The 25,446-nt window shown below is 38.8% G+C and overlaps 1 protein-coding gene across 3 annotated transcripts in view; it reads right to left on the bottom strand.

Moving 5' to 3' along the window:
* Window positions 1-469: 469 nt before the first annotated feature.
* The window catches only part of clu (clusterin), a 34,146-nt gene continuing 9,169 nt past the window's right edge, over window positions 470-25,446 (bottom strand). For all 3 annotated transcript variants that reach the window (XM_069887048.1, XM_069887045.1, XM_069887047.1), the window contains exons 2-9: window positions 24,119-24,248; window positions 17,932-18,080; window positions 14,344-14,508; window positions 10,923-11,310; window positions 8,900-9,028; window positions 5,865-6,085; window positions 3,784-4,001; window positions 470-644 (exon numbers count right to left, since the gene is read on the bottom strand). In XM_069887048.1, the coding sequence (XP_069743149.1) occupies window positions 635-644; window positions 3,784-4,001; window positions 5,865-6,085; window positions 8,900-9,028; window positions 10,923-11,310; window positions 14,344-14,508; window positions 17,932-18,080; window positions 24,119-24,194 (1,356 nt within the window). In that variant the 5' untranslated portion in view covers window positions 24,195-24,248 and the 3' untranslated portion in view covers window positions 470-634. The remainder of the gene's footprint in view (window positions 645-3,783; window positions 4,002-5,864; window positions 6,086-8,899; window positions 9,029-10,922; window positions 11,311-14,343; window positions 14,509-17,931; window positions 18,081-24,118; window positions 24,249-25,446) is intronic.

The raw sequence follows: 25,446 nt of genomic DNA, 5'->3' as shown, positions 1-25,446 counted from the left end.
TAGTCTTTACCATGACTGCATTTCGATTTCCTTGAATACTTAAGTTCCTGTTGTTGCTGTGCATTGAAGTTCACCGTGTGACTGGACTTGATCTTCATGCAACTAGTCTACATCCAGTTAGTGACACTTGCAATGAAATAATCTCCTTTGACCAGATGAGTGGGATGGCATTGCTTAAGGAGAAATGTGCTAACATTTCAAAGGTTTGTCAATTACATTAGAAAAATAAAGAACTAATTTTCCATATTTGGTCATTAATTTTCTTTGTCTTCACCATGTTTGAGACTCTTCCTTTCCATTAGTCATCTCTATCTTCCCCTAAACTCTGCATTTGTTCCATTGTGGTGTTTGGAAGAAACCATTTCACTGGCACATTTCATCTCTACATCTTGCTATAACTGCACAAAATTACAGGTTTTTGTTGCCCTCAAATGCTTTCAAAGAATTTCTTTAAAATTCAAAGCCATAATTTATTGCTTCTAATAGCATTTATTTAATATTCACGTTAAGTAACAATAGTGCAGTAGGTCAGCAATATTAGTGCAGAAGATTTTCAGTAGCTTTGTGCTATTTGCTACCAGACTAGGTTTATGGAAGTAGTCTTCAAAGCAAGTGAAGCCAGAATTTGCTCCTTTCATGCTTCTCTGTAAAACAATGGAGACATTTTTAAAATTATTTTGGCTTTTAAACTTTAACATTAAGCAAATAATTTGATAAGCAATTTGAATATCAATTATACCAACTAGTGAACAAGCAAAGGCCACAATTTGGCTCTTTAACTCTATGTAGATTTGAGATTTGTTTGTGGAGAAATTAGCCACTGCTGTACATGAACAATCATGAGAAACAGCAAATGCTGGAATCTTTATCAAACAAAACTGGTAGAATCAATCCATCGGAATAAATTGTCAATGTGTCAAGTCAAAATTGTTTATCAAGAGAATGTGAAGTTACATATAAAGGGGGAAAGAAGCTGAAGTAGGGGGCTATAGGTGATAAAGTGCAAGGTAAAGAGAGAGGAGCCTTTAGGAAGGTTGTTAGAAAATAAAGCACAGGAGCAGATAAAGAAATTGAACCATTGGGAGGTAGGTTCCATTTCTTGCTCCTGTTCTTCTAAAAGTATCAATGTTCATGCTGTTAGATTCAAGGTTCAGGAGGAATGTTTAAATTTGCTTAGCATTACTCTACAATGGACAAGGTCAATGATAGTTGTCACTGTTGGAATGGGTGGCTAGAATCTTCTTTTGGTCTCAGTAGATTTAATGCAGTGAATTTGTTTGGACCATGAGAATGTGAAGCTCTCCCTCACTTAGTCTGATTGTAGCCTTGGATGGGAATGAGGAGAGATGTGCGGACAAAAGTTACATTTGCAGTTACAGCAGAAAGTGCCCGAGGGAGGAGACACTTGTGTCTGTGAAGAGCAGAATATGTGGGGCAGTGGGATCACGCCGAAGTTGGGAATGTTGGAGATAATGTGGCGGAGGCTGGTGGGGAGGACTTCCATCCTGGTTCTAGCTGGAGGTGGGGTGGGTGTTGGGTTTAAGGGCAGAATTACAAGTGGGAAAGATGCAGGAGAGAGTTTAATTGATAACTAAGGGGAAAGTGTAGAAGGCCCCATCGTGGTAACAGGTGTGGCAGAGTTGAGAAAGGCATGGTATCTTAACGTGCGTCAGGATGGGAAGAGAGTAATGGGTAATTAATTATGGGCACTTGAAGGTGTGGAAAGCTACATGTCCTTGAAACCGATGCTTAAACTTTTAAAATTTCACAACAATTATTAAATCTTGTGAAAGTAAATGGGTCTGAGGAAGTATGCAGTTCTGAGTAAAGACAAATTGGAAGCTGGAGTTTGTGTCCTGTCTGCCAGAATTGATGAGATCAATCCCAGCTGATGATTGAATTTCATTTGTGCTGAAAACATGAGGAATGAAAACTCAGCATCTCCTGCTTCGATTAAACAAGTTTACATATGCAAGAAATCTAGAACACAAATATCTATTCTTGTAGTTTTCAAACTTTTTCTTTATCACTTTAAATAAATCGTATGCCATAGGTGCTCTGATTAGTAAGTGGAAAGAAAAAGTTTGAAAACCACTTCTAATCGTACTCAATTGACTTGCTAAGCACGCACATGGGTTCATAACTCCAAAGAAATGGGCCAATGACAATTTCAAGCAAAATATTTCAGTAACAATTGGGTCGAGAGCAGTGCTTCTCAACCTTCCCTTCCCACTCACATACCACCTTAAGTAAATCCCTTACTAATCACAGAACACCTATGGCATAGTGAGTGAAAAGAAAGTTTGAAAACCACTGTGCTCAAGGAACTCAGCAGCCATGGAATGCTTAGGGCCCACTTTCTTTTTCCAGAAAATGATGATGGCTTGAATAGCGCAAACATTTAAAAAGTGTGCATACATAATCAATATAGGTAATGCAGTGAAAAACATTGAAATATAAGTTGGAACTAAAATCGATGCTTCAGATTGGGAATCATTATTCGATCTTTCAGAGATAGTCTCATTGTGTACCTAGACTTATTTTTAGCTGTATGCCTATTCAGCACTCAAAAACATCATTGTTTTCAAACAGCAGATAATGTCCACATCCTGGATAGGTTGAGCAAACCCACCGCCTGCACTCATAATTGCTAAATAATCTTCCTACAACTGCAGGATAAATGTGTCATTAGTTTAAAAGTGCAAAACTAGAATTGAGGCCAGTTTTTTCTGAATGCTAGAATAAGGAAGTGGGAGTATGGCCTAATTTATGTTGAGCACTTTTTCTGTCTGCCACAATAGCACAGATCTCCCCATGGCCCCCATTCTATTCCCTTGCTGATATGGTCAGTCCATGGCTTCGTGTCCTGTCAGACTGAAACTCCCCGCAAATTGAAGGAACAACCCCTCATCTTCCGCTGAGGAATCCTCCAGCAGGATAGCGTTAATATAGACTTCTCTGACTTGTGTTTAAGCACTCCAAGTCTTCCTGAGTTCGGTCTCTCCCTTTTCCTGGTCTCCTTTTACACAGACAATTCTCACCTCTCCCCTCATCTCCTTTTGTTGGTCTGGACTCCTCCCCCAGCCAGCACGGTTTGTACTCAGAAATTTCCAGTATTTTTTGCTCATTGCTTTTTCCTTGAAGAGCTCAGGCCTGAAAGATTGGCAATAACTTTGTCTCCTGTGGATGCTGAAAGATTGGCTGAGTTCCTTTTGACTATAATTGCAGCATCTGCAGACTTTCATGTTTTACTAATTTATGTTCTTCCTATATGTATTTATAAAATAATTTGCTGTGAAGAAATTCAGAATAGCTATCAAACTGGACACCACAAGTGCAATTGAGTGTTTCAGTAGTTTGGATAAATTTAATTGTCAAAAAACACACATCAGTGTAGGTGACTCATCTGGTCAAAAAGATGGAATTTACATCTTGGTACCCAAAGGAAAACTGCCAAAAATGGAGTAATTACATTCTGAATGATTTGTAAAGTGGAACTGGAGGGATTGGGGCATGCTGGAGTTGTAGAGCTAGAAGAGATAGCCAGGGACAAACCCTTGCATGGATTTAAAAATCAAACATTGGCTTCCAATTCAGCATCCTATCTTTTCAGGCCAAGAACAGAAATCAAAACAAGTCAGGAAACATGCAGAAAAGTCCTGGATCAACTCGAGAGAATAGGAATAGTTAATTCTGGAAAATAAAGTTCAGATGAGCCAGGCAGAATTTCTACTTGTGTATAGAGCAAAATGTGTTTTTCTTTACATTAAATTTGATACTCACATGGTTTCCAGCTGACGAGTGGGTGAGCCTTCGAACGATCTTCTCTCATTGAAGAGCTCCAATGCTTTCTGGGCCAGCATTTCGGAGAGCTCTGGGTCATCCCAGTTGAATTCTCCTGGGACAGTGAATGTCAATGGAGGCGAATCAAATATCTGGACAGTGACTGTAGTAGCAGGATCTCTGGACGTACTATTGTTGTTTTCAGATCTTGACATTATCTGGGGGAGGGGGAAAAAAAACAATGTAGCTCTCAAATGTGCAGGGTGATTGGAAATATAGACTTGATCAAGATGAGAACATCTGTGGAAGGCTGTTGGTATCTAGCATTTCCTGTGGTAACTGGGAGAGAAATCTACAGTTACATAAAAATTAACTTTTAGTGGGGGAAAAATGTCCAAAAGCTGCAAGTTTGCAGCAATATTCTGTTTCCAAATTCAAAGCAGTAAACAAACTGCATCTTAAAAGTTCACAAAAAAGTGAACAGGTATAATCAAAGAAGTGCTGAAAAAACAAATGTGGAGAAAACAAAGCAACCAAAAGGCTGATGAATAAATTACTATTTTGAGGAGGATGACTTTTTTTCTAAATGTGTAGATCCAACCTTCATCTACATGATCCCACCACCAGACATCTTCCATGTTCCTCTCCTCTGCCTTCTGCAGGGATTTCTCCTTCCGTGACTCCCTTGTCCACTCTCCACTCCTCCCTTTCCAACCAATTGCCCCCTTGGCACCTGCCCATATTGGAGGAGGTGCTCCATTAGCACAACAGCTCCTTCCTCATCACTATTCCGGGCCCCAAACAGTCCTTCCAAATGAAGCAATATTTCATGTTAATCTGCAGGGGTTATCCAGTCCTCCCATTATGATCTTCCCTGCATTGGAGAGATTGCTTCGCTGAGCACTTCCGCTCTGTCTGCTGCAATAGCAGGGATCTCCCAATGGGCACACATTTCAGTCCTGCCCATTCCCTTGCAGACATGTCTGTCCATGGTCTCATGCACTGTCAGAGAGACCACCTGCAAATTAGAGGAACAAACCATCTTCTGTCTCCGTACCCTCCAATCAAATGGTATTAATGTAGGCCTCCAGTTTCTATGAGGCCTACAACCCCACCTTTCCTATCATTTTGTGTCTTCTAGCTTTGTCACTATCCCCTTTTCCTTTTGGATTCCTTTCCCTAAGCTCTGTTTTCACAGAGCCATAAACAAACCCTTTCCTGTGTTGATCCACTTCCAATTAACACCTTTTGTTTATTGGTCTGTACTCCACCTTCTGCTCATTCTTCCCTTCTCCCCAGCTGTTAAATTCAGATGCCTTCCTGCTTTTTACTCATACCTTGAAGGAGAGCGCAGGCCCAAAATGTTGGTTACACATTTTTACCTCCTATGGATGCCATAAGACCTACTGAGTTCCTCCAGCATATGTGTTTTTACCTAGATCCAACCTTCAGCATGGTTGTAGATCTATTTCTGCTCAGGGTATCCATCTAACTGGTACACATTGTACTCCAATCAATCCTCAAAATATTGCTGCAATACCACCAATGATGGATTGTAAAATGGAATTTATGCTGAGATGTTCAGAAGAATCCAAACTCCAAAAACTTAAATACATTAATTATTGTCTAAATATTATAAATGTTACCCAAATTAATTGCTGGTGCACAAACATGTTGACATGAAAAATCTTTGAAATGTTAACAAACTTGGAACATTACAGTATAGTACAGGCTGGCCCAATGTTGTGCTGACCTTTGTAAACCTTTTACTCCTTCCTGACCTCACACCCGTAACTCAGTTTTTCTTACATCCATGTCCCTAGCCAAGTTTTTTTTAAATTAAAAAAAGTCTCCCTTTGTATCATCCTCATCACCACCCCCGACAATGCATTCCAGGGGGCACCTACCGCTCTGTTTTGAAAACATTCCTTTGATGTCTTCCCTAAATGTTCCTCCACTCTTCTTAACAAATGCTCTCTGTTATTCCCAGAAAAAAGGTACTGGCTGTCCACCATATTTATATCCCTCAATCTTATCTACCTCTATTGGACACCCTGTTATATACAAATGCCCAAACTTACAGTTTTAATCTTGAAAAATCCATCTGGGCTTTTTGTATAATTTGCCAATTTAGACACCCATCCAAATTGTTTGTTCAGAGATTCCAACTCCTTTGTTTTATTTTCCATGTATTCTTGGAAATCTTTCATCAGACTATCATATTTCTTTGCAAAATTTTCTGCCACTGTCAGAGATTCTTCAAATGCCTTTCGTAAAGGCTTGTGATCTGCATCAAAGCACTCTGAAAAAGATGAGAAAAATAAACCTAAGAAATATAAAAAAATCATTACACCAATGTGATTCTTGTTAATAACTGATGGGTGATTACACACATTCTACTTTAGTTCATGTCCAATTTGGAGACAGCAGGGCATTACCTCACAACTCTTGAACTCAATTCCCTGATTAATGAAGGCCATCATACCATAAGCCTTCTTTACCACCTTATCAACCTTGAGAGTTCTATGGATTTGGACCCGGAGATCCCTCTGTTCTTCCACACAGAGAAGAATCATTCCATTAGCCATGCACTCTGCCTTCAAATGTGACCTTCATACTTATCAGGAGTTGAATTCCATCTATTTTTTCACCCCTCTTCATCCTGTCGATATCTTAAGACCACAAGACAGCAGAAATAGGCTCGCCCTGTTGAATCTGCCCCACCATTTAATTGTGCAGATCCATTTTCCCCACTCAGCCCCAATGTTTGGCCTTCTCCCCATAAGCTTTGATGTCCAAGCTAATGAAGAACCTATCAACCTCTGCCTTAAATACAGCCAATGACATGGCCTCCACAACTGCCTATGGCAACAAATTCCACAGATTTACTACTCTCTGGATATAGTTATTCCCACAGATCTCTGTTCGAAGTGAATGCTTTCATCGTGAAGTGTGCCCTCTTGTCCTAGACGCTCCCACCATGAGAAACAACTTTTCTACATCTACTCTGTAGATGTACATCTACATGCCTTTCAACATTTGAAATGTTTTAGTGAGATTCCCCCACTCCCATTCTCCTAAATTCTAATGAGTATTGGCCAAGCTGTCAAATACTCCTCATGATAACCCTTTCATTCCCAGAATCATCCTTGTGAATCTCCTTGGAATGCTCTCCAATGTCAGCACATCCTTTTTTTAAATGAAGAGCCTAAAACTGATTACAATACTCCAAGTGAGGTCTCACTAGAGTCTTATAAAGCCTCAAAATCACATCCTTACTCTTAGATTCTATTCCTCTCTAAATGAATGTCAGCATTGCATTTGCCTTCTTCACCACTGTTTAACTGCTTTTACCTTCAGGATATCCTGCATGAGGTCTCCCAAGTCCCTTTGCATCTGGGTATTTTCAATTTTCTCCCCATTTAGAAAGTAGTCTGCCCATTTTTTTTTTTTTCCAACCAGAGTGCAGCACTGTATTTCATTTTCCGCCTCTGTCTATTCTCCTAATCTGTTCAAGTCCTTCTGCAGCCTCCCTGCTTCCTCAACCTACTTTCGTATCATCTGAAAACTTGGCCATAAAGCCATTCATTCCATAATCTAAATCATTGATATACAACCCCTGTGGAACACTATGAGCAACTGGCAACTAACCAGAATAGTATCCCTGTATTCTGACCCTATTTCCTGCCAATCAGCCAATGTTCTATCCATCCTAATATGTTTCCTGTTATACATGGGTTCTTATCTTAAGTAGCCTCATGTGTGGTACCTTGTCAAAGGCCTTCTGAAAATTCAAATACTCAACATCCACTGCGTCCCGTTTAACTCGCTTCACCAAAAGAATTCCATTAGGTTTGTTAAGCAAGATTTTCCCTCAAGGAAACCATGCAGGCTTTGGCCTCTCTTGCCATATGCCTCTAAGAGCTCCGTAACCTCTTTCACAATCAACTCCAACATCTTCTCAACTACTGACATCAGTCTAACCGGTCTATATTTTCCTTTCTGCTTCCTCTCTCCGTTCTTGAATAGTGGAGTGATATTTGTGATTTTCCAGACCTCTGGGACCATATCAGAATATTTTGATTTTGGTTGTAACCTATGAGAACCTTCTATATTATCCACACCTCCAACCTTTGTGTCACCTGCAAACTTACCGACCCATCCCTTCACTTCATCTAGGTGTGTACACACACACACACACACTGACCTCTACTTGTCACCAACCTCCACGCACAATAAATTTAATCTACTACTACCCTCTACTTTCTGCAAGCAAGCCAATTCTGAATTTGCGCAGCCAATGTTGTATGAATCCATGCCTCATGACATTCTGAATGAGTCTCCCATGTGGGACCTTACTAACATCCTTATGTACCACATCTACCACCCTATCTTCAATTCTTTGGTTACTGTCTCAAAAAACTTAATTAGGCTTATGAGATGTGACCTACCCCCACAAAGTCACGCTGACTATCCTCAAGAAGACTAAAGGTTTGTAAATTCTGTTGCCAAGAATCCCCTCCAATAGTTTGCCCACCACCTACGAAAAATTCACTGATCTATAATTTCCAGGATTCTCCTTATTTCCCGATTTAAACAAAATAAAGCACATTTGCCATTCTCCAGTTATCCAGTATCTCCACTGTGGCCATCAAAGAGGTGAAGGTCATTGGCAACACCCTAGCAATCTCTTCGCTCACATTCTGTAGCAACCTGGATATAATCATCTGGTCCCAGAGACTTATCAATCCTAATGTTTTTAAAAAGATCCAGCACTTCCTCTTTCTTAAACTCAACACATAAACTTGTTCTAACAAAGCTCTCTCTCCTGCACCATCTCTCGCCACGTGTTAAGCTGCATTATTCTCCTATTACTAACTTCATTAGCACATAGAATGGATAGCAATCCTGAGATCATAACCCTGGAGGACCTATCCTTCAACTTAGTGCCAACTCCCAGGACCTCATCAGCCTTCCTTCCCACATCATTGGCCTCTACATGGACCATGACATCTGACTGCTCACCCTCCCTCTTGAGAAAGCTATGAGCATGATCTGAGACATTTTTCTTCACAAAACATCTTTTCTCAGTGTTTGTTTGAATGTTTTAATTTACCCAAGGACATAAGTTCCTTGCACTTTTCACACTTGTTTGAAAGTTTCATGCAGCCTGATGAGTTCCGACGTATTTCATGACAGATGAATTGATTCTGTTCTTCTGGTGATTTTGTAACATTTTGTTCCTCTATTAAAATGAAGAAACGAGATATTAATTAAAACAATAGAAAAATTGTGGTCCAATTCAGAGTATCCACAGCTCAGAAAACAATGTACCCACTCTGGAGTTTATGCATCAGCTAAACCATGCAGAATAATCTTCAGTTCATTTCTACCTTGCAACCTGTCGAGTCTCTCAAATATCCATCCATTCTATTCATTGCAATCACTTTTTGTGACAACAAGATAATCATTCTACTCACTGCTTGAAATAGTTTCTCCCAAGTTCTCTAATGGATCAATTAATGAATACTTTAGACTACTTAAAAATCAGGCATAAAAATGTTTTCCCTTGAGTGAACCAGAACCAAAACTATTAAACTTTGGTAATCTTGGACCTCTAATTATCATGTTCATTTTTCTCTATTCTAGAAAAGAACAGACTATTAAATCTCATTAATAGTTCTAGGTATCTGCATATTTCTTTCAGCTCCCAAAACCCTTTGGGGGGAAAAAATGGAGATCAAACTACTGATATACAGAATATTCAAGTGTTGTTTTAAGATTCCAGAACATAGCTCAACTACTTTTCATTTTATCCCTCAAAATTAATCCCGTTGTTACATTTAGATAACTATTTGTCATAAATATTAGATTATGTTTTTATTAACTTTCCATTTTAATTCAATTAAAATATAATACTACTTCTTGCAATTTTCTTAAAACAAAGTACCTATTCAACTGTAGGAAGTTAAAATATGCATATGTATATTGTACAATGTACATGACAAACTTATTATTACAATCTACTCAATTGCTGTCGTTTGAGTATGGCAGCTCTTTCTCGTAGCAAAGAGAACAGTTCAGTGGCACTGCTACCAAGCTCTGCCTCACAGCTCCAGAGAAGGGTTTGATCCTCACTTATGGAGCAATCTGTGTCAGGTTTGCATGGTCTCTCTAAGACCAAGTACATTATCCCCAGGAGTTTGGCTTCCACCCACATCCTAAAGATGTGTTTGTTGGTAGGATAAGTAGTGACTGTAAATTACACTCAAGGTGTAGGTGAGTGGTAGAATCAAGAGCAGGTTGTAGTCAATTAGAATGTGGAGTGCAGTAAAAAACCCTGGTATCCGGCACCTCTGGGGATAGATAGATGCCGGATCAGTGCATTTGCCAGTTGCTTGAGATTGTGTGCTGCAGGATGGGCAAACTAACCTCCGAGGGATTGGGTGGGGGCTAAAAAAATGTTTATATTTATTTTCCACCATTTCTTTGCCAGTTGCTTGAGGCTGCCAGTTCCTTGAACTCTAGATAACTGGGATTTTACAGTCTTTGTCTAAATGGGTATTTGGTAGTTACCACGCACCAAGAGCCCAAATCTAAACCAATTTAACCCAACAAAGCTCATTTTCCACATTTATTGACCTTTTTCCATCACCCTCTCAATCTAGTTCTTTACTAATGTGAAATTTATGTGAAGTGAATAATGTTATATGCTGTTAGATACCAATCCAAAAAAATTACCAAATCAAAAGCACTAATTTCCACCTCCTACCCCCCACCCCCCAATCCAGTGTTGAAGGTCCAAGGCTTTTTGCTTAATTATAGATGGCACTTACTCTTTCAGAAGCTGAGCTTGATCAGGATAAAGAAATGTAGTGCCGAAATGTGCAAGACATTACAGGCAGTTCCTCAAACAGGTCTGTTTTCTGATACTCCTCTACCATGGCCAATTCAAGAAAAGGTCCCTGTTTCAATATTTGTCTCAAATATATTTAATGCAGTGCCAATTTCTAGCTCTGACTGCCCAGGTTAATTTTTCTGCTGAATGGCCAAAAATTGGCTGCAGGTAATTTGAAAAGTTGTGATTTACAAATCAACGGTTTTAATCTAATGAACTAATGTCATTGATTATTTCTTACCTCTCTCAGAAAAGAGTTCTTTGTTTAATTCAGGATCCTGCATGATTTTATGGAATCTCTCGAAGAGTTTATCAGTCACATCAAAGAAAGAGGAAAATATTCCACGATCATCAAATATGCTGGGTCTAAAGTTGGGAAAGGAGTCATGTGGAAAAAAGGAAAATTGCTTTGGGAAAATGTCAAAGTGGTCAAAGGGACTACCAGTCCATCTATCCTGTGTTTCAAAGGCCTTCATGCTCTCTTTGAACAATTCATCCATGTCTTCATATCGTCTTTCAACATGTTCAAGTTGTTCACTCAGTTCTTCATTCTTTTCCATCAGCGAGTCCATTTTCTCACCATTAACCCAAACAGAAACCACTGGTGTTTCATTAAGGAACCTTTCCACCTGTTTAAAAGAAATAAGAATCCAAATTTCAATTATGATCAAACTCTACAGAAAATTTATAATGTTTCTTTATGATATTTTATCATTCCAAATAAACTTGACTGATAAAGTGAAACTTTGAAGAAACGATCATTTATTTTAGCATGGCAAAATTGCTTCCAATTAACCCAGAGGATTGCAAGAAAAACAATTCATGGAATCACAGAATGATTACAGCACAAGCCAAAGCAAGCAATTAGGTCTCACAGCGGAGTACATTCTACGAATGTGGTTAGAAATCTCTGTTTATCAACTGAGAGCAATAACACAAGACAATGAAAAATTTGCTTCCTGAACACTTTTGGGTGTACTTTATGGATTTTGGGCTGCTGATCACAAATATCACCTTAAAAATTCCTATCATGTACTTTTTTTTTAGATACAACTCATTATTGTGATTTCCTGTCATGTATTAAGTCTAAGGCCAACAGCATCGAATCCACGCTGCTGAAGATCCAACTGCGCTGGGTAGGTCACGTCTCCAGAATGGAGGACCATCGCCTTCCCAAGATCGTGTTATATGGCGAGCTCTCCACTGGCCACCGTGACAGAAGTGCACCAAAGAAGAGGTACAAGGACTGCTTAAAGAAATCTCTTGGTGCCTGCCACATTGACCACCGCCAGTGGGCTGATCTCGCCTCAAACCGTGCATCTTGGCGCCTCACAGTTCGGCGGGCAGCAACCTCCTTGGAAGAAGACCGCAGAGCCCACCTCACTGACAAAAGGCAAAGGAGGAAAAACCCAACACCCAACCAACCAATTTTCCCCTGCAACCGCTGCAACCGTGTCTGCCTGTCCCGCATCAGACTTGTCAGCCACCAACAAGCCTGCAGCTGACGTGGACATTACCCCTCCATAAATCTTCGTCCGCGAAGCCAAGCCAAAGAAAAAGAAAGAAGAATTAAGTCTACTAGTATATTGCCCAAAAAACAAACTGTTTTGATCTGTCCAAGCACACCTGAGAATGCAGGTGGTATGCAAATGTTGTCTTAGGCCTGGATGTGCTTAGTCAGAATAGAAACAAACAGGCTATAAAAGCAGCTCACATATACAGGTGCTCTGCATTACATTGATATAGATTGAAGGCAGGCAATATCATAGAGAGTGTACCTAACAACAGCTGTGATACATTCTGTTACATTTGTGGCGAGTATATGCTTAAGACACAGTATGACTGCACTTATTAAGAAAGCCTAACATCTTTACTTCTGTTGTAAAACTCGTGACCAAGACAAACTCTGGACTCCTCACATTTGTGGTACAACATGTGCAGACAACCGGAGAGCTGGTATCAGCAAATCTAAAATTATGTTTCTGTTCAGATTGAAGTTGTCTATCATAATCCCCATTTTATTTCAGGAAGCAACCCCTTTGACAAAAATTGGTGCTCATCATTGGGAGCTTTGCTTAAAACCTATTGTTAAATTAAATTATGCATAAATTGTAAAGAATTTTCTTAGATCCTTTTACTTCCCTTTGGTCTATTCCACTGGCCATCAGTAGCTCAGGGCTATTAATAAGAAATAAAAAACAAGTGATGGAAATCTAAAAAACCCTGATATCACTGGAAATTCTTAGAGATAGGCAGCATCTGTTGAGATAGAAAGTTAACCTTTCATATGAAAAAAAAACAGGTTTTGTGAGCCCAAAACATTTGTTTCAGTTCATGATGCTAACATTCAGACATAATCACAGTTAACAATGTTGCTAGCTGCGATTTCTCGATTTGTCGTATTCCCCCTTTTTTTTTTTCCCCACAAATGTTCAGTTGTATTTCTTCCAGGCTGATGCTGTTAATCATACAGAATAGAAAATTTCTGTGTCCTGGGATCTGCTCTGTTTAATTCTATGGGAGGTAGCAAAAGCTACTTGTTATTGTGCATAATAGGTCCAATGACCATATGCTCAGCAGAATTCATTGTTCATTAGTTTTACTGTTTTCATACCGAATAAAATGCTACATATTTGTACTGAATGTAGTTAGATTCTATGGAGACACCAGAATGAAGAGGAAAAATCAAATATGTTCATCTCTTTTAAATAGTAAAAAAAAGTTTATATTTGTCACAAATTTCATAATATATCTATTTGAAAGCTGCTTTACAAACTAGAGAGGAGGTAGTCTTCAGATATTGATCATCTGGTAAATTGGACAGAACTATGGCAGATGGAATTTAATCGTGTTAAGTGCATGGTGATACATTCTTTGAGGTAGGAGGATAGCCAAATGAAGGTAGAACTTTATCCATGAATGGTAGGGTTTGAGGGAATATTAAGAAACAAAGGGACCTTGGTGTATGTCCAAAGATCCCCAAAGGTGGTAAAGAGATAGTTCGAAGACAGAGATATTGCCTTCATTAGATGGGACAAGGAGGGCAGGAAATTCTAGATACAGCTTCACAAAACCGTAGTTAGGCCACAGCTCAAATACTGTATACAGTTGTGGTTGTCACGCAAGGACCAAATTGCAGTAGAGAAGGTGCAAAGGAAATTCACAAAGATGTTGCCTGGGATGGAATATTTCACTTCTCAGGAGGGATTGGATCAGCTTAGGCTAGTTTTTCTTAAAGCAAGAGGCTGAGGTGGTATCTGATGGAGATAGACAAAATTTATGAGATGCATAGATAGCAAGAAACTTCCCCCCTCCCCCATAGCAAAGGTGGTCAAGACCAGACTGCATAGATTTCAGGTGAGATGCAAGAGGTTTAGAGAGGACCTGTTGAATTGTGTTTTGTCATTCAGAAGAAGGGGGCAGGTATTTTGACTGCATTTAAGGATCACCTGGATAGGCCCCTGATTCTGCATGGCACAGTAGGTTATGGATCAAAAGGTGGTAAATGGGATCAGCAGAGAATGTTCATAAACATCGGGTGCTGACGAGCCCATTTCTATGCTGTAGGACTCTAAACAGCAATACTAAATGTCTACTTGCAGATATTTGGAATATTTGCTGAATAAGAGAGCGATTTTGTATTTTTCTTACATATTACTTACTTCTTTTTCAACTTTACTGAAGCCTCTTCTGCAAACTCTTGAGTAGAATCGTGTGCACGTTTGCTTCAAGCATGGCTTGCACTCTTCCCAAAGGTGCTCTTTGGATTGACACTCCTCAGCTTCATTCAGCTTTTTCTGAGCATCCTTGGCAGCCATAAGTGCTTCCTGTTTAACAGTCAAAAGCAAAACTAATTTGCATTCCCAGTGTACAGTCCTTAAAAAGTTAAGTACAATTATCCTTTCTTCATAAAATGGATATTCATAATAGCTTTCTTTACATATTTGATGGTAAAATGATTGTACATTTTCAGTTCATTTCATTCAAAACATATTGGCTATGTATTCAAAGAGAAGGGAGGTTTAGATGCATTTCTAAACTCTTGCCTTAATAGTCACAACCTACTTATATAAATTGTATTGAATCCAAGTACCAATTGATTATCAAAATTATACAATGTTTTAAAACAGCAATCAAGACAAAGACAAAAATGGGAGAAGTGAGTCACAAGAGGTAGGAGCAGAATTCGGCCACTCAGCCCATCAAGTCTGCTCAGCCATTCTAATCATGGATGGTGCATTCTTCCTTTGAACCCCATTTTCCTGCCTTCTCCCCAGAACTTTTGACACCCTTTCTAATCAAGAACCCATCAATCTCCACTTAAATACACCCAATGACAGGCCTCCACAGCTGTCTGTGGCAATGAATTCCACACATTCACCTCTGGCTGAAGAAGTTTCACCCCATCTCTATTCTAAAGAGACATCCTATTATTCTGAGGTTCTGCCCCTCTGGTCCTAGATTCTCCCTCTACTGGAAATATCTTCTCTACATCCACTCTATCACCCTTTCAATATTCGGTGTGCTTCGATAAGATCCTTCCTCATCCTTCTAAACTCCAATGAGTACAGGCACAGAGCCATCAAATGCTCCTTATACGTAAACCCTCTCATCCTTAGGATCAATCTACCTCTGGACCTTCTCCAAAACTGGTATAATGATTCCTTTGATATGGGGTCCAAAACTACTTACAATACTCTAAAAGTGGACTTGCTAATGACTTATAGAGCCTCAGCATCACATCTTTGTTTTTAATATTCTGTTTGCTTCAATCCATTGATTAGTTGAGAAATAACCGAACAACCACAAAGACACAAGAAAAAGAAGCAGCATGCCATTTGGCCACTCTTGCCTATTCTACCAGTCAGTAAGATCATGGCTTGACTTTTATCTCAATCTTACTTTCCTGTTTTAGCATTATAATCACCAATTACCTTTAGAAACCAAAACTCTATTGATGCGTGTTTTGAATATACTCAGGTTTAGCTTCCAAAGACATCCCCATCCATGGAAGGAGATTCCTTTCCATCTCAATTCTGAATGGAATTTGGAGGCTTTAACTCCCAGTTCTATACCTGAGCATGGTTAACATCAGCTCCATTCCATTCCATCCCGTCTCTTTTTAAACTCTTCTTTCATACTACGGCACCTCTAGGTTCTAGTCAGGTATCAGGAGGGGGTGGAAAATAGACACTTAAAAAAAAATTAAGTCTCTCCACAGAAGCTTTGTTTCAAACCTGTGTTGGGGTGACAGCAGATGAACTTCTACCTCTGCCAAGAGGAAAGTATACCTCATGGACATTATATTAATCATATGTATACATCACAGCACAGGCCCTTCAGCCCAATAAGTCTACTTTGACCACCTTGGCATTCTTGGCTAGTCCCATTTGCCTGCATTTAGTCCCCATTCTTCCACATCTTTCCTATCCAAATGTTTGTGGTAGTTGTATCCATTTCTATAGCTTCCTCTGGCAGTTTGTTCCAGATACAGACTACCCTATAAGCGAAAACATTGTCCCTCAGGCGCAACTTAAATTCCACCCCTTTGACCTTGTATATTAGTCATATAATCATCAAGTGATCTGCATGATAAAGTACCTGTCATCAGATTGAAACTGAAGTGGCAAGGCCAGGGTCAAAGAAATGATCTCCCTGCATTGCATGTTCAACTCCTCTCCGGAGTTACCCACTGAATTGTCCATTAAATACAGGCAAATTGCTGAATCCCACAATCAAATAATTTAACAGTGGTAGAAATGGAGAACAACAACATCAACTCTGCTTCTTATAATGGTAGAGGAGGAAAAGGGCTTAAACAGCCAAGATAGACTGAAACATTGAGAAGGATTATATGGAAAACCATCACTGGAACAGCAAATTATTTCCACATTCACAGAGGCTGGAAATGGATTTAGGGTGCAATCATGTTATTTCACAACATTAGAATTACAGAGAAAGGAATTTATAGGCAAAGGAAATCAAGAATTTATTTGGAGCTTGATCATCACATTACTACATTTGAAACATGAATTAATTTACCATGAGAAGCAATCTAGAAAGGAAAACAGAAGTTGACAATTGAATGTAAACTTCTTTTCCTTTATCATTCTAGAAGCAAGATGATAAAGAGCTTCTCCCAATATAAAAAAATATGAAACCTTTGTTTATCCAGGTGTGGGGAAAGTTTCAAGTCCAACACCCTTATCCACACCCACTCTGTTAGACACTGAACACACCCAGAGTGAAAATTACCCCAGACAGCAATCGAGAAGGAATGTCTCATGAAAGAGTAGCATCATTTTTTTGTAACCGAGAACATATGGCAATTCCACTTAATGAGAAAATTACAGTAACGTTAAAAATGCTCATTGATTTCATGGTACCACAATCACCTCTCTTTTAACAGATGGTAGTTCTTGGTTAGATTTCAGTTATAAAAATTTGGTCATGTAATTTAGGTTTAAAATATCTGTGCTACTTGGAAGAACACAGTAAAATAAAAATCAAGGTGCACTGAAATCAACAGTAACTTCAGGATTGAAGGGCACCAGACTAAAATGGAGATGCAGGTGAATTAATTTAGCAAGAGAGTGGTGAACCTCTGGAATTAACAGCCATGGGACCAGGTGGTTGAGTGTATTAAAAGAGATTGATAGGTATCTGAATAGTTAGGGTATCAAAGGATATGGGGACAAGGTAGGGGAATGGAACTGAGCTGATGGGAGGGCAGACTGGACTTGATGGGCTGAATAGCAGACATATATGAGTAAAGTTTCCTTTTAATGGTGCCAATAGCTCAATGTTCAAAACTCAGTGTCTTCTCAGAGATTGCTTGCTATAACTTTATACATTACTGAAATAGTCATCTGTATTTTTATTAGCATTTTTAGCTTGTCAATTAAATTTCCATATTATGCTGTAGAAATATTAAACTATAATTGAGACATGTCCAAAAGCTTGATTAATGAATCATATATCAAGAGGAAACAAAAGTGAGTTTAAGGAAGTGAATTCTAATGCTTAGGATTGGAGCAACAAAAGACATCATCAATGGCAGAACAAGGTAAAAATCAGTGACTTTAGGAACAGAAACAGAGTTGCAGACAGGAGAGACAGCGAGAATCACAAAGGAAAAGCAAGACCATAATTACGTTTTGTCAAAAGCTGTTTTACTCTTGAAATGCAAAGTTCCCTTACGCTGCTCTACCATGATGTCCAAATTCAGCCAGTAGATTAACACACAGTACCTCTTTTCGCTTGTTGGTTTGTTCCAAATTTCGTAGAAACATCTGGTGTTCTTGTCCATTCTTATCTGCGATTGACTTCATAATTTTTGCTCCATCAATGGCATTTTCGATTTGCTTATTCAGATACTTTTGTCCCTCAGTTGAAAGCTCTTTTAAAAAAAAAGCACTATTTGAAAGTCACTCATATCATAACCCTTATTGCACCCTGTAATTAATCAATTACTTCCTCACTGCCTCAGTATTTTAATTTTCTCCCGGCTCTGCTCGTTCTCCTGGGTATGATGTCACTCTGGTATATTATTCAATTCCTACACTCAAGTTGGCTTCATGGTCGTCGTTCTTCACATTTGAAAGTCTGCACCCTGTGCTAGCGAACAATTCAATTAGGAAGGTATTGAGCCAATCCAAACTAATCCTGACATCACTCATCTCCCACAAATTAACATTTCCAGTTAAGAGAAATACAAGGGTTAAAAAATACCTAATCACTTACCTGATACACAGAAAACAAGGTTATTGTCTATTTCAGCAAACAGCAAATCAGCACCAGATGGATATAAAGCAAGGTGAAACCCAGTAATGGAAATATTTTGGGAACCATAGGTACCAACCAATTCCATTCAAGCACAATAAATTCACCATACATGACGCATTAATCTACATTTTATAATTCAGTCCACGCTGCTGAAGATCCAGCTGCGCTGGATGGGTCACGTCTCCAGAATGGAGGACCATCGCCTTCCCAAGATCGTATTATATGGCGAGCTCTCCACTGGCCACCGTGACAGAGGTGCACCAAAGAAAAGGTACAAGGACTGCCTAAAGAAATCTCTTGGTGCCTGCCACATTGACCACCGCCAGTGGGCTGATAACGCCTCAAACCGTGCATCTTGGCGCCTCACAGTTTGGCGGGCAGCAGCCTCCTTTGAAGAAGACCGCAGAGCCCACCTCACTGACAAAAGGCAAAGGAGGAAAAACCCAACACCCAACCCCAACCAACCAATTTTCCCCTGCAACCGCTGCAATCGTGTCTGCCTGTCCCGCATCGGACTGGTCAGCCACAAACGAGCCTGCAGCTGACGTGGACTTTTTACCCCCTCCATAAATCTTCGTCCGCGAAGCCAAGCCAAAGAAAGAATTCAGACATGAAGTTCTGTTTTGATGGAAAGTGGCAATCTCAAGGGCTTACTTGAAAATTTCCAAACAATAAAACTTCCTGCTTTCAAGACAGCCATGCAGAACTTTGCTTTCAGGATGAGGTTTTCAAAGAATAAAAGGATGATTGGTCAGTGTGCTATTTCATCTGTCAACAGGATGTGTCATTCAGGGGTTTTATGGTGGTTAAAAAAAGCAGGTAAGCAACAAAAGTGCATGTTTTTATTTGATTTTGCCCAAAAAAAAAATGAGAAAGAGCAAACCCCAAACCAGTCTGCAAGTATTGCAGTCACCACTGCCACAGTTTTCAGCAAAACCACCTGTCAGATTCCAGAATATCTATATAAAAAAAATCAGTCTCAACTTCCAGAAAATGCAAATACCATTTACCCAAACTAAAATTATTTGCTTGGGTAAAGGTGCAACTGGACACAAATTATATCAGATAGAGGAACAAAATCAATCAGATCAATGAAAATTGCAACTTCCCCACCAATGAAGGTACTGAGAGAAATAATGATGCAGCTGTAAGTATCTCATCCACATTCTGACAAATGGAATAAAACTGTAAAGAAAACTGCAATAGTCAACATGGATATTGGAGAAACATGTAATTTGCCTCTACTAGTAACATTGCTTGGTTTGCAAGGTTGTCAACACATTGTGCTTCTAGGATAAATGTTCATGCCTCCCCTGGCTGAAGTATTTTAATAACTAAAATTAACCAATTTTGCTGAAAATTAATTAAAGATAAATAAACTGAACCAAATAAACAAAAAGAAAAATTCAAGTCCTAACTGTAATACAAATATTTTCTAAAAGGATTCTGAATCGAGTATGAAGTAATAATTATGAGCTGCTTTCACCATCACCCATAATAGCCTATTCAAAGATTTATTATATTCTCTCATTTTTTTTTAATATAAATTAAACCCTTCCAGCAAAAATCCTCTGCTTCTCCTGAACAAAATGAGGCAAATCATAATTATCTAATCACTTGAGAATTCTAAATCAATTTGCATTGATTTTCTTCTTTCACCAGTGGGAACATTCCAGCTTACAAAATCACTTATAATATCAAAGATTGGATAAAGAAAATTGGAACCCTAAAAGGAGTTTAGTAAGTGCATGAAGAAAGTTCAAAAAGAGCAGCTAGAACAACTCAAGTAATTAGAGGATGATAAATTTAATGTCAATGTGTGGGGAATAACTAAAAAAAACAATTCAGAGGCGTATGATGGAGGTAGGGCTTAATAAAGGATATTTGGCATGATTTTGTTAAGAGAATGTCGTGATTTGATTGAATTTTTCAAGACGATGACCAAGTCCACTGATGATAAATTATTCTTGGTGTAGTCTACATGGGGCTCCACATGTTGCATGTGGAAAAACTGTCAAAAGTATAGTAACTATTGGGCCAGAGAAAATAGGCATTTGGGGTTTCCACCCTTCTGGAAGGATGCAATTGCAGACCAGGGGAAATTCACCAGGGTGTTGCTTTGGAAGAGTTATAGCTATAAGAAACTGGATAGGCTAGATTTGTTTTTTTTTTTCCTTGGTGAGGAAAAGCTAACAAATCTAATATTAATAGGCAAGTAATTAAGGAAAAAATTTGGGGAACATGATTAACTGAATCTGTAAATTGGGATTAATTAATTGAGGATGCATTGTTAAGAGAAGATCCTGTTTATTGAATTTTTCAGGGTGATAACTAAATATGCTGATGAGGAAAGTGCAGATGATGTAATTTTATTCCATATTCCACATGGAAATCTGCTGAAAATATAGGAGTCTGTGATCAGGAGCACAGTTGTCAGTTCTAGCCTCCAGCCTGTTGGAAGGATGTGATTACAGAGGAGAGGAGATTCACCAGGATGCTGTATGCATGGAATGTTTTAGCTATGAAAGACTGGATCGGCTGGCTTTGTTTTTTTTTCTCTTGGAGAGAAAAAAGCTTTCGGAGAGAGGTCAGATGTATTTACGTGTGTGTGTGTGTGTGTGTGTGTGTGTGTGTGTGTGTGTGTGTGTGTGTGTGTGTGTGTGTGTGTGTGTGTGTGTGTGTGTGTGTGTGTGTGTGTGTGTGTGTGTGTGTGTACACACACATATATATATATATGTAAATACATCTGACCTCTCTCCGAAAGCTTTTTTCTCTCCAAGAGAAAAAAAAACAAAGCCAGCCGATCCAGTCTTTCATAGCTAAAACATTCCATGCATACAGCATCCTGGTGAATCTCCTCTCCTCTGTAATCACATCCTTCCAACAGGCTGGAGGCTAGAACTGACAACTGTGCTCCTGATCACAGACTCCTATATTTTCAGCAGATTTCCATGTGGAATATGGAATAAAATTACATCATCTGCACTTTCCTCATCAGCATATTTAGTTATCACCCTGAAAAATTCAATCAACAGGATCTTCTCTTAACAATGTGTATATATATATATATATATATATATATATATATATATACACACACATATATATGACATATACATTTCAGTTAAATTGGATACTAGAGCACAAATTAATGTAATATGAGAGACAGATTTTAAGAAGATTAGATAGAGACCAAAAATGTATAGAACAAAAGTGAAGGTGAAAAGATATTCAGGTACCGATATACCAGTACAAGGAGAATGCATGGTCAAAGTGAAACACAAGGACAGAGAGCACATGCTAACACTCATTGTGGTACCAAAGGATGTACAGGCCATACAAGGTTTAACAGTCTGTGAGAAACTGAACCAGGTAAAAAGAGTCCTCATTGTGGAATGCGAAGGAGAGACAGTCTATGATGACCGGGACCAATGCCTGAAGAGGGCGCACAAAATCAGTGAACCGGTGTGGACTCGAAAGACCAACATGGCCTGTTTCCGCTCTGTAAATAGTATTATGGTTATATATACACACATATATGTGTATATACATATACATACACACACACATATATATATATATAGTTTTTTTTTATTTTATTTTTTTTTTTTTAAAGAGAGTAATTGGTGCCTGAAATACATTGCCTAGGGTGGTGGAGGCTGGTACAATAGGACATTCAAAAGACTTAGCTAGGTACATGAATTTACAAAATGTAGAGGGTTACATGCATGAGGAAGGGGAAAATTGTGGAGTAGGTTTGCATCAGAACACAAGAAATAAGGGCAGGAGTAGACCATCTGGCCCATCGAGCTTGCTCTGCCATTCATCAAAATCATGGCTGATCTGATCACTTTCCCCATATCCCCCAATTCCATTTTTATGTAAAAATCTATCTAACTGAACCTTAAATATGTTTAATGAAGTAGCCTCAACTGCTTCCCTGGACAGAGCATTCCATAGATTCACTTCTCTGGGAAAAGAGTTTTTCGTCATCTCCATCTTAAATCTATTCCCCTGAAAGTTGAGGTTGTGACCCTAGTTCTGGTCTCACCTACCAGTGAAAACAATTTGCCTGCCTCTATCTTATCTATCCCTTTCATAATTTTATATGTTTCTACAAGATCTCCTCTCATTCTTCTGAATTCGATTGAGTAATCACAGGCAATTTAGTCTCTCCTTGTGGGTCAACCCCTCATCTCTGGGATCAACCTGGCGAACCTCCTCTGGTCTGCCTCCAAGGCCAGTATATCCCTAAAGTATAGGGAACAGAACTGCATGCAGTACTCCAGGCACAGCCTCACTATTACCTTGTTGCAGCATGGCCTTCCTGCTCTTGAAGTCAATTCCTCTAGCAATGAAGGCCAACATTCCATTTGCCTTCTTAATAACTTCTTGTACCTGCAACCCAACTTTTTGCAATTCATGCACAAACACTCCCAAGTCCCTCTGCACTACCGCATGCTGCAGTTTTTCACTATTTAAAAAATAATCTGCTCTTCTATTTTTCCTACTGAAGTGGATGACCTCGCATTTACTAACATTGTACTCCATCTGCTAGAACTTTGACCACTCACCTAACTTAACTATATCCTTCTGCAGTCTCTCCATCCTCTGTACAATTTACTTTTCCACTCAATTTAGTATCATCTGCAAACTTGGCTACACTTCCAAATCATCAATGTAAATGATGAACAGCTTCAATCTTCTGTGCTAGTTTGGCACAGACTAGATGTGCTGAAGGGCCTGTTTCCATGCTGTAGTGTTCTATGGTTCTAAATAAAGGTGAATGAAGGAACATCACAGAAAGCAACATCACTCTTTTGACTCATTATTTAACTTTTAATATATGCTAGAACCAAATTGTTCATTTTAAAATCTTTTTCTTTCACAAACTAGTCTAATGATGTTTCCCCATGATTTTAATCGATTCCAATGTACTTGACTGCATGTTAAAGCTGCCCCAATGACAGAGCAGAGCAAGTCAGTCCCACTTTGTGTCCTCGTACCCAAGTTCCACCCCCAAAAGTGAGAAGCAAGGACAGAGATAATTGGCTGCTAAATGTTTTCTGATTATCCCCAAAAATGGGTGGCATGGTTGGCATTTTAATTTTTTTTTTAAAAAAAGGATTTTTACACCAAAAGATTCAAATCTATTTTGGTAATAGTTAGAACTTGGAAATATCACTACAGGCACTTTTGAATAGATCTCAGCATTGTCACTCCATTTCGCAGAGTTGTAAAAGTATAATTGATTTTGCAGTACGCTTTATTTTTTTTAGAAACTAAAAGCATAATTATACAATGAACAATAACTTGGATTTTCAGTCAAATGGCACCTCTGCCAACTTTACAAAACATCTAGATATCTAGATTGTCTAAGCTGTGGATTTCCCCTGTTCTGCAATAGATTTTATTATTAAATCAGTCTGCGTGCCTGAGCCATTCAACAACAGGAGTGTGAAGTGCCAATTATGCTGAGGAACAGAGGATATACCATAAGTAAAAGTTTGGTTTCAACCAAGTTTCTGAACGAGTCACAGAGAGTGAAATAAAGAGTGGGGCATGCACAAGAATGTTAACCAGGAGTGGGTGTGGTAGTAAACAATGCAAGTACTAGAAAACTTAACCATTAGCAAATTAAACATCACTCACTTCTGATTTTCTCTAGTGGAAGTTCTTGCAAGCTTTCACTTACAGCAAGCAAGACAACAAGCCACAGGGACAGCATGATGTCTTCAGTTCCTTTCTCTTGATTTCAATAGGGAAGTCAGTAAACTTTAATCTGAAAGTGAGGAAAAAAATGTGGTTCAATGAGAATATCAGAACAGAGTATAGGCACCATCCTTCAATGGTACCAAATCAAGAAGTACACTGATGATGTTTTCCCCATGATTTTATGGATTCCAATGTGCTTGACTCTGCATGTTAAAGGAGAGCAGGGCAGCCCCACTTTGTGCCCTCGTACCAAACTTAAAATTAATTGTAATATTAGCTATAAAACCCTTCCAGTCCAATAATGCCTTTTAGGCAACAAAATTTGATATTCAAGAACCTCTTAATCTCCTAAATCTTTCCTCAGTTCTGGGGAAAATAGCGATAAACAATAAATGCTGATATTGTCAATACTGTCCATAAAATGTAAACGAATAAATAAAAGGTCACAGTGTAGAAAAACTACATTGACCCAAACACGATCTGCAGTAGAATGTTTAAAGCAGCCAAACCCAAAAAGCAAATCTTCAACGGCAAAAGAAGAGGAGAGTTTTTTCCAATGCTAATTAAGACTGTATTCACCGAAAACAACCAATCTCGGCCAGCTTTTATTCTCATTGTTAACTGTCCTCAAGAAAGTGGTGACTAGTGACTTTCCAAAGTGCTGTTGGGAAGTGAGAGCCAGGATTTTGTGACCATGAAGGACTGGGGATAATATTCCCAAGTCAGAATGGTTTATGACTTGGAAGGAAACCAGCAGTTGATGTTTACTTGCTACCATTGTCATTGCTGATAAAGATTGTGGGTTTTGGAGGCGCTTTTAAAGTAGACTGGGCAATTAAATGCAGTGAAATTACGTCTCTCCCATTATTTGATAAAAGGGAGAAAGGATCAGTTTCTGGAAATCATTCCCTTGAAGCTTTTACAGAAGCACAATTTAACAAATTGTAATGGTGCTTAAAACATCTGGATCGTCAGTTTGTCTTATATGGTTTCAGTTGTAGCTCAATATTATCACTTCCTCACCCAACATACAATGTTAGGAGTGCAAAACCTAAGCTAAGGCTTGCAATTATACACTTGGGCAAGGTATTGTGCAATTCAGTGGAAAAAAATCTGTTGCACGTTATCCAGACAAGTTAGTCTGAACATAGTACTGTAAGTAATACAAGAATAAAAATAAAAGCACAGGCATAGTGTTACAATAAAGCAAAATTGCAAGGTATAAAGAGAAAAAGTTCAGTTAAATAGTGCAAGGCATAATCTTT

This window comes from Narcine bancroftii, chromosome 6 (assembly GCF_036971445.1).
Source record: "Narcine bancroftii isolate sNarBan1 chromosome 6, sNarBan1.hap1, whole genome shotgun sequence".
Classification (NCBI taxonomy): Eukaryota; Metazoa; Chordata; class Chondrichthyes; order Torpediniformes; family Narcinidae; genus Narcine; species Narcine bancroftii.
Note: the sequence above shows the minus strand (reverse complement) of the source record. Positions and strands in the feature narration are given on the sequence as shown.